At 38.0% G+C, this 10000-nt stretch overlaps 1 protein-coding gene across 1 annotated transcript in view; it reads left to right on the top strand.

Moving 5' to 3' along the window:
• LOC101861733 (calcium-binding protein LPS1-alpha) overlaps nt 1-10000 on the top strand; it is a gene marked incomplete at its 5' end in the record, with an annotated part of 43224 nt that overhangs the window by 31955 nt on the left and 1269 nt on the right. Inside the window, 3 exon segments of the mRNA XM_035970105.1 lie at nt 7138-7168; nt 9114-9257; nt 9690-9932. Coding sequence (XP_035825998.1) covers nt 7138-7168; nt 9114-9257; nt 9690-9932 — 418 coding nt within the window.

Here is a 10000-nt window from a genome sequence, read left to right as displayed (position 1 = left end):
TTTGTCCTATTTCATGCGATCTCCTAAATAGCCTTCTGAGTGTGATAATAACAATATTTCAAACGAACGGAGTACAACAAACAATGTCGATAATATTCTAGTATTGTCATAACACCTCCATTGGTTGTGTTAATGCATGATCTATGTATCGGGAATTTTTAAAGATAGGCGAGGAAAGGGGGGGGGGGTGGAAGGATAGGAAGGGCATATTGTTGGATTCTTCTTTTAGAATTACACAAGTATGTATTGGAAGTTAACGTCTTTTTAACAGCCAGATTTCCTTATAACCTTATAACATAATTTATATATTTAATCCAACTAGAAAAAGCGCAAATCATTTCCAATGTCGAGCTTCTGGGAACACATCAGAAAACCTGTATTTATAAGAAAAGTCATGATCGGACCAGAAATATCGGACGCATTACAATGTTAACCCTATCCGTACGCTGTGTTTTACTAAAGTATCCATACGACGTGGGAACTCTGTGCCACCACTTTCCAAAGAGGAAATTTACTTGTTAATTCGATCCGTACGCTTTGCATAGCAATCTGTCAAAATGATTTTTTGAGAAATACTGAAAGTTTCAAAGAGATCTTCGCACTAGAAGTATTCTAAAATGTGAAGAATACAACCGCGGGGGTACAAAATGACCCCAGGGCGTACCGATAGGGTTAAACCTCGAACTTCGACCCGTGAACTAGTTTGTAAGGGGAAATTGACTATAGCAACGACCCGGTTTTCGTGCCCAGACTGAACGCGTCACTGACTTTTGTACGATAAACTGACTCATAAGAGTTTATTCATGTAGTTCTGTTCCGTTCATAAATGTTTGAGTACCTAATAGAAATGGTCGCTTTTAAGGACAAGCGGGCTAATATAACCCAGATTTCGGAGGTTTGCAGAAATCTTCACCTACGCCAAAAGTGGGCGTTGCCCTACCTGTAGGAGAAGTTTTGTTTCATTGGTGGGTACACATTTTGTTTGGTTATTGAGAAAACTCTCCTTGTCTTTTAAAGAAACTGAACAAAGAGCAAAAACTTTACTTTCGATTTTCTCAAAACATTAATTTTTGGGATATCCTCCTTGTGCTTAAAGCGACCAATTCATGTAGTTATGGTCCGTTCCACAGAATTCTACACTTATAGAACGGGAACTGTACCACGTGACCTGTGAGGAATTGAAGACCGAAAACAATGGCGTCTTGAGGGCACGATTTATCGTTTTCGGAAGTAACCCTATAGCTTTTAAAGCAATAGCGGCTTTTACAAACGAGTGAAAAGTGGAACATTTACTGTCCAGTTTGTAATTTTGAGTTACAGAATTCACTGTGCAACTAGAGATTGGAATTAAGGTTTTAAATTGTTGTGTTTTTGGGTGCAACAACAGAAACAGCAGACATAGCGAGTTTATAAATATAAGATCTACAGAACTGTGAAAAAAATCGTAACACGGATGGGATTGTTCACAGCACTTCTAGCTTCCCACACACATTTTGCATACGCATATGGCCTACGTAATTTTTTAGTAGCAAAACTTGTTACAAGAAATTTGTTTTACACTGAACATATTTTTTCACTAGATCTAATTAATGTTCTCAAAACATGCGTTCAATAATTAACTTTATGTCGCCAGCAGAAGTAGAAAAAAGGACGGACTTGCTTTTAAAAGAGATTTAGCTCCAGCTATAAACTTTTTAAAAATCTGTAGAAACCATTGACTGGGATTTTTTTTTTATATTGGGCTTGTATTTATTAAAGAATTTTCTTTAAAGAAATTTCTACAATAATATAGAACCTATAGATGTGTGCAAATGTTTGAAAAAAATACTCATCGGTTAAGACGAATTGAGATCTAAGTCATTGTGTAAACGTAGGAGAATCTAGATCTAGGTGTTCGATAGTTCAGTAGCCTAGCGATATTTGATAATAAGTTGCGCATCAAATATTTGACCCGCATGCTACAGTAGTATAGCGTATTATTTTCATCCGAAACATTAATTTCCGCATCCATACACCTTTTTGGGCCTTTATAAGCACATGTAGTCCAACTTTAATTATGTTGCTTTCATAATTGTTTTTGAAAGCGTTTTCAATTCCTTTCACTTTCACTTCCCACGCGCGGGCTCATATAATTATGATTATAATTTAAGATTCCAAATCTGCCGAATGTATTATTAAATAGCGTATAATGCTGAGTTAGCCAATGCATTGCAATGCGCGCTATTATCAATTATTGAATCGTAACTAGACTTCAATTTGATCCGTAACATTAAGAGTAAGAGACCACTTATTTTTTTATACGTGTTCATGAATGTGTGTTTGTTTACTGTGTGCGGAGATTAAAAATTAAAGATTAAAGTTCCAGATCTGACGAATGTATTTATAAAATAGCGTAATAGTGCTGGGTTAGCCGATGCCTTGCGATACACGCTTTTATCAATTAATAATCAATTGAGTTGTAACAGGACTTCGATTTGATCCGTAACAAGACAACACTTATTTTTTCTTATACGTGTTCAAAAATGTGTGCTTGTTTACTGTGTGCGGGAATTAAAGATTTAGGATCTGACGAATGTATTTATAAAATAGCGTAATAGTGCTGGGTTAGCCGATGCCTTGCGATACACGCTTTTATCAATTAATTGAATTGTATCAGGACTTCGATTTGATCCGTAACAAGACAACACTTATTTTTTCTTATACGTGTTCAAAAATGTGTGCTTGTTTACTGTGTGCGGGAATTAAAGATTTAGGATCTGACGAATGTATTTATAAAATAGCGTAATAGTGCTGGGTTAGCCGATGCCTTGTGATACACGCTTTTATCAATTAATTGAATTGTAACAGGACTTCGATTTGATCCGTAACAAGACAACACTTATTTTATCTTATACGTGTTCAAAAATGTGTGTTTGTTTACTGTGTGCGGGGATTAAAAATTAAAGATTAAAGATTCCAGATCTGACGAATGTATTTATAAAATAGCGTAATAGTGCTGGGTTAGCCGATGCCTTGCGATACACGCTTTTATCAATTAATAATCAATTGAGTTGTAACAGGACTTCGATTTGATCCGTAACAAGACAACACTTATTTTTTCTTATACGTGTTCAAAAATGTGTGCTTGTTTACTGTGTGCGGGAATTAAAGATTCAGGATCTGACGAATGTATTTATAAAATAGCGTAATAGTGCTGGGTTAGCCGATGCCTTGTGATACACGCTTTTATCAATTAATTGAATTGTAACAGGACTTCGATTTGATCCGTAACAAGACAACACTTATTTTTTCTTATACGTGTTCAAAAATGTGTGCTTGTTTACTGTGTGCGGGAATTAAAGATTTAGGATCTGACGAATGTATTTATAAAATAGCGTAATAGTGCTGGGTTAGCCGATGCCTTGTGATACACGCTTTTATCAATTAATTGAATTGTAACAGGACTTCGATTTGATCCGTAACAAGACAACACTTATTTTATCTTATACGTGTTCAAAAATGTGTGTTTGTTTACTGTGTGCGGGGATTAAAAATTAAAGATTCCAGATTCCAGATCTGACGAATGTATTTATAAAATAGCGTAATAGTGCTGGGTTAGCCGATGCCTTGCGATACACGCTTTTATCAATTAATTGAATTGTAACAGGACTTCGATTTGATCCGTAACAAGACAACACTTATTTTTTCTTATACGTGTTCAAAAATGCGTGCTTGTTTACTGTGTGCGGGCATTAAAGATTCCAGGTCTGACAAATGTATTTATTAAATAGCATAGTCTTATAGGGCAGGGGTGGCCAACGCATTGCGATACGCACTTTTATCAATTAATCGAATTGAAACAGGACTTCAATTTGATCCGTAACAAGAGACCACTTATTTTTTCTTATTCGTGTTGAAAAATATGTCTTTGTTTACTGTGTGCAGGGATTACAGGGGGACAAGCCCATCCCCTCGACATGTGATCCAGGGTATGGGGATACATTTTTCTCAAAATGCACACAGCTCTGAAATCCTTGACCAGTGATCACTCGCCATGGAACTCTTTCTGTTGTGACTGTAGACACAAGTTTCTTAATTATCACATCTAAATGAGTCTATCATTCATGCATTAGAAATCACACTCCCAACGCACAGAAAATGACTTTGAACATATATTCAGGAAACATATTATTATGCCAGTTCCACTCTTGTTCACTTTGCTTTGCATTATTGGCTTTTATGTGTAAACCAATATTTTGAGGTCTTTTCTGCATTTTTGTGTTTTTGGCAGCATGTACAATAGGCCTATATGTATTTTATGTGCAATCGACACATTCTCCAATCTCTTGTATTTGTTAGACTCGCACGTGCTTTAAACAAAGCATATGTTGTTGTACACACTACTGATGCAAACACAGAGATGAATTCTTAAAGTGAGAAATAATACATTTCCTCAATATAAGCTCAATTTATTTATCTCTTTCTAGTAAATTGGAGAAAAGGCTTATATTGTTCTTTTTTGCTTGCTTTGGATCTTAAGTTTAATGACAATATTATTGTAGTGAGCATGTTACTGTCAGCGTCCCCTTATCGTAGATCTAGTACTAATCAAGACTATATCTAGGTATTTTGCCAACAGAATTAATGTTCATAATTAATGTTATTATCAAGTGTATTGTGATTGTGAAGATCTTTAGTAGATCAGAGATCTAGATCTATCTAGATCTAGATCCCATCCCTAGTTTAAAAAAACAACAAACCAACAGTACTAATACAAATACAAAAACATTGTATATGTAACATTGCCAATTATGACATAATAAAAAGGTGCTAGACTATTTCACTATAGTTCCTCTTCGAAGAAAGTTTTAAAATACTGATGTAAGGTGTCTTCCAAGCCCTACCACTAGCATCAGCGTGCATAGCAACGCGAAGCCTCGCTGTGCGGCGCAGCCAAAGGTGCCCTCAACCGGCCGCCATGTTTTAGTTTCAATTCCTCACAGCGAATCGGCGATCGCAAAGAGGGAGTTCCGCTTCTATAAGTGTAGAATTCTGTGGTCCGTTCATAAATGTTTGGGTACCTGAGAGAAATATAAGTCTGCAAGTTAGGTTCCGTACAGGCTATCCAAACGTTTTTGCTCCCTCTCCCACTCCCACTCCACACACGCAGACACATACTTCACACACACACACACACACACACACACACACACACACACACACACACACACACACACATACACACACACACATTCACACATACAAACACACACACAAACATACACACACACACACACACACACACACAAACATATGAATGCACATATAAGCTCTTTACATACAAAAAAATGATTGACTACTATATCACTTCTACCCGACATTGTTTTATTTATTTTTTTATTTTAAAAAAAATTTATTTAGATTTTTTTCATCTATCTATTTATCTATTGTTTATTTATCTATTTATTTTGTTGCTTTTGGAAGACGTTCATCTACAGTCATTCAAGAAATGAAACTGAAATATTCCGAAGTACAACCTTTTGAAACTAAGAAGTTTTGAGGGAGTATCCACAAAGCTGTCTTGTGTTGACACATTTGCACTTAGGCAAATAGTAGAGATACTGGATTGGAAAAAAAAATCCTTTTTGTTTTAGTTTGCCATGTTCCGGTCCCCTCATTTTTCATTTCCGTGACCATAGGATATTTTGGATCCTCCATTTTTTTTGTCCTTTTCCTTTTCCTCTTGTTACTTCTCATGGAAGCTCGCTTGTCATGTGTTTACTTACCGTAATTTCCTGTGTAATAGTTTATTGTTACTCAGTGTGTCTGTTTTTAGAATGGTTTTGTCTCTCATATTACTGTGTATTTTTGTTTGTTTGTTTGTTTGTTTGTTTGTTTGTTTGTTTGTTTGCTTTTTTTTGTTGTTGCTTTTTCTTTGGTGTGTGTTGATGTTTTCCAGCAATCTTTATTTTCTGATTTTTTCAAATATCTAGACACATTTTGTTTTCATTGCTCCTGAGACCTACCCTTGTTTACCCCTGATCGAGAGAGGCATAAGTGGGAATGAGGTCAAGCGGTACCGTGCGTTGTTAATTAACCCTATCCGTACGCCCTGGGGTCATTTTGTACCCCCGAGGTTGTATTCTTCACATTTTAGAAAACTTTTAGTACAAAGATCTCTTTGAAACTTTCGGTATTTCTCAAAAAATCATTTTGACAGACTGCTATGCAAAGCGTACGGATCGGATTAACGAGTAAATTTCTTCTTTGAAAAGTGGTGGCACATTCGAGTTCCCCATGTAGGGATACGGTTAATAATTGCTCCGGGTTGACTTTTAAAACAAATCTCCAAGTCTCTTTTGAGAAATGAGGACTGAAAGAAAGTATTCCAGAAATAAATAAAGAAGAATACAACTTCTCTTTGATTTGGATATCGAATATTTTCTGTCTGGTCTTTGTGACTGACGCTCCAGTGCTGTGTTCCAAGAACGCTACAGTTTCCTTTAGTTCTTTGTTTCAATCCAAGGTTTTCTTTCATTCTTAATTTCTTCTTTCTTTCTTTCGCTCCTTTCTTTATCGATTGCTCTGCATTCCTTTTTCAGGTTATCAAATATGGGGTTTAATGTTTAGATGTTAGAGGAAATGGGTCATTTTTTCATGTCTATTTACAAATGGTGTTGGTCGCAAATCATCTAAATCCGGAAAGTGTGCACTGTATAACACTGGATGATCTATTACGACAATCATTCAATTGCTTTGAAATTCATTTATCTCATATCTCATTCTTTTTGGTTTTAGTTTTAACTGGGTAAAGAGAAGCACCCAACAAACGTCATTTAGTGTAAGTAAAAATCAAGATGGCTGACAGAAATTACTGAGAGAAACAAAATATTTGCAGGACTTTTTAGTGACCCTCCTCACCTTTTCCAAAATTAAAAAAACCCTCAACCGCTTACCCCCCCCCCCCCCCCCAAAAAAAAAAAAGAACCCACTCATTCTCGAAATTATATTGGGGAAAACAACCTCTGGACTGAATGAAAAACAGAAGGTTTTGTGGTTACTCTATTTTCATGTTTGTCTGCCCGTTTGCTTCTTTGTTTGTTGTTAATTTTTATTCTAGTAACTCCTTTCATTGTCCCTTTCTTTTTTCGTTTCCAGGCTGAACAACTAACAGAAGAACAGATCGCAGGTAAACAGACCACGAGCACTGATTATAAATTCTATCTAGGATCTTATCCTTGGAGGTTAATGCTGTGTTCCTTTACTCACACCCACACTCACTTCGTAGCGCTGACAAAAAACCCCACAAAAACAACAACTTGGGAACCCAAAATATCCCCCAAGTCAACACTCAATTTATAAAATGATTATGTTATCCATTTGGTTGAGTAGTCAGTACTCACGACAAAGCCTTCTGTCAGTGAGCTTGGTCCTCCTCTATTACACTTCACATATGTGTCACGACGCAGTAGAATCAGGCGCTCGTCAATTTTTGGGCATGTGGAGTTATTGAAGCTTAAAGCCTGTCCTTTTGCCTTGCTTGTGATGAAAAACATATCCATTTATATTGGATACAAGTCAAGATTTTGGCAATTGAAGGAAGTGGGGGTCACCTCGTTTCAGAGGTAAAATTACCAAGAAATTGGCCGCCAATTATTTCCTTAACTTGAGAGTCTGTCGAAACTGAAAATTTACAGCATGTATGCCTTTAGTCAACGTTTTTCCAGTGAAATGGGCATGAAGGGTGTTGAGCAAAAACAAACCAAAAAAAATTCGAAGAAAAATTCACAAACCTTCAGAAAATTGCCAGTTTCTGGATTTTCATTATTTTGACGAGCGCCTGATTTCACCCTGCTGCCTCACATATTTGTCATGCTTGGGATTCGTGATATTTTGTGTCAGAAGAAATCCCTTACCTCGTAAACTAAATGCTACTGAAGAATGGTTTCTCACAGACACACTGGAAATTATACAGATAAAGACAAACTAGAAATATTGGAAACAAGACAAACTGGAAAGATTGAAAACTGCATTATGCTGTTGAAGTTGAAGATCATGAAAGCAGGACAACAGAAGACAGAGCATAGATGTAATTTCTGATCCCAACTATTAAGTGACAACCAAAAGTTCTATAGCGTCAAGTTCAATGAAACTGGCAATGACGAAAGAAATATAGAGGTTCCTGGGACCAGATCCACAGAAAATAAAAGAAGTATTGAGGAAAAAACAACATTGCCTTAACTTTACATTCCCCAAACACCTTACCAGACACGCATCAACACACACACATACTCACACACGCACACAGACACACACACACACACACACACACACACACACACACACACACACACACACACACACGAACACATACACACACAGATACACTTGCACTCATTTGCACACACTTGTACACCCTTGTACACAATTGCACACACTTGCTCCCATTTGCACACGTTTGCGCACAATTACACACTCCTGTCAGGCTATACAATCTCTCTAATCGAAAAACAACACACCAGAACGGTCTTTGATGTTTCCCGCTTCGCCAATTTCTACCACGTTTCTGTCTTCTTTAACTTTTTGTTTGTACCATATGTGTGGATTTTCTTCCTATTATAATTTGTGTCTAGAAAGACATTCTCAAAAGCAAAAAAATCAACTCTTTTGTTAAATTCTGTCTCTCTGTCTCTCTGTCTCTCTGTCTCTCTGTCTCTCTGTCTCTCTGTCTCTCTCTCTCTCTCTCTCTCTCTCTCTCTCTCTCTCTCTCTCTCTCTCTCAGCGAAGCCTGTCCTGTGCATCCTTTTCTAGCTGTTTCCATGATGTCCCCGCCTTTTCCATTTCCGCTTGTACCGCTCGCATCCATGTCATCTTTGGTCTTCCTTCCTTGTGCTTTCCTTGTGGATTCCACGTCAAAGCCTGTCTGATGATGCTTGTCGGGTGTCTCCTCAGGGTGTGCCCAATCCATTTCCATTTTTCCACCTGTATGTCTTCCTTAACTAGCCTTTGGTTTGTTCTCTCCCACAGTTAAGCATTTGTGACTAGACTGTACTTAATCTCCACTATCCTTTTTAGACATCCGTTAAATATTTTACTGTATTCTAATTTGCTTGGCGTTGTGGCTGTGTTCTCAGAGTTCAAAGAGGCGTTCAGCCTGTTCGATAAAGATGGCGACGGCAGCATCACCACCAAAGAGCTGGGCACAGTCATGAGATCCCTGGGACAGAACCCCACAGAGGCCGAGCTACAGGACATGATCAACGAGGTGGACGCTGATGGTGAGTGGGGGAGGGGGAGGGAGAGGGAGGGAGAGAGGGAGGGAGGGGGTAAAAGGAAGGGAGGGAAAGGGAGAGGCAGAGAGGGACAGAAGCCCACAGAGGCCGAGCTACAGGACATGATCAACGAGGTGGACGCTGATGGTCAGTGCGTTCCTGCGATCTGTCGTTGTATTCATAACATATTATCTCAAAAAGAAAAAGAAGTGAAATGACAGTGGGAGATGCTCAGTAAATGTAACAGCTACTCAACTCAGTTACGACGAGTCGTATTAGTTTATAATGAAACTGTTCTACCTGTGAAGGGGGGGGGGGCGTGTTTTATTCAGTCAAACAAATTATTGATCTTTTGCTAATGCCAATTTTCACAAGAAGCAGACAAAGTGTTTATGAAATGTCCCAAACCTAATCCTCTGTGACGTCAATAATTTGCAGGTAACGGCACCATCGACTTCCCCGAGTTCCTTACGATGATGGCCAGAAAAATGAAAGACACAGACTCTGAGGAGGAGATCAGGGAAGCATTCCGAGTCTTCGACAAGGACGGTAACGGTTTTATCTCTGCTGCCGAACTACGTCACGTGATGACGAATCTGGGTGAGAAGTTGACGGACGAGGAGGTGGATGAAATGATCCGGGAGGCTGATCTAGATGGAGATGGACAGGTCAACTATGACGGTAAGATTTAACGACCATCATCATCATCATCATCATCATCATCATCATCATCATCATCATCATCATCA

The sequence above is a fragment of the Aplysia californica genome, unplaced genomic scaffold (genome assembly GCF_000002075.1).
Source record: "Aplysia californica isolate F4 #8 unplaced genomic scaffold, AplCal3.0 scaffold00220, whole genome shotgun sequence".
Taxonomy (NCBI): Eukaryota; Metazoa; Mollusca; class Gastropoda; order Aplysiida; family Aplysiidae; genus Aplysia; species Aplysia californica.
The sequence above is the reverse complement of the archived record's forward strand: the minus strand, read 5'-3'. Positions and strand labels throughout refer to the sequence as shown.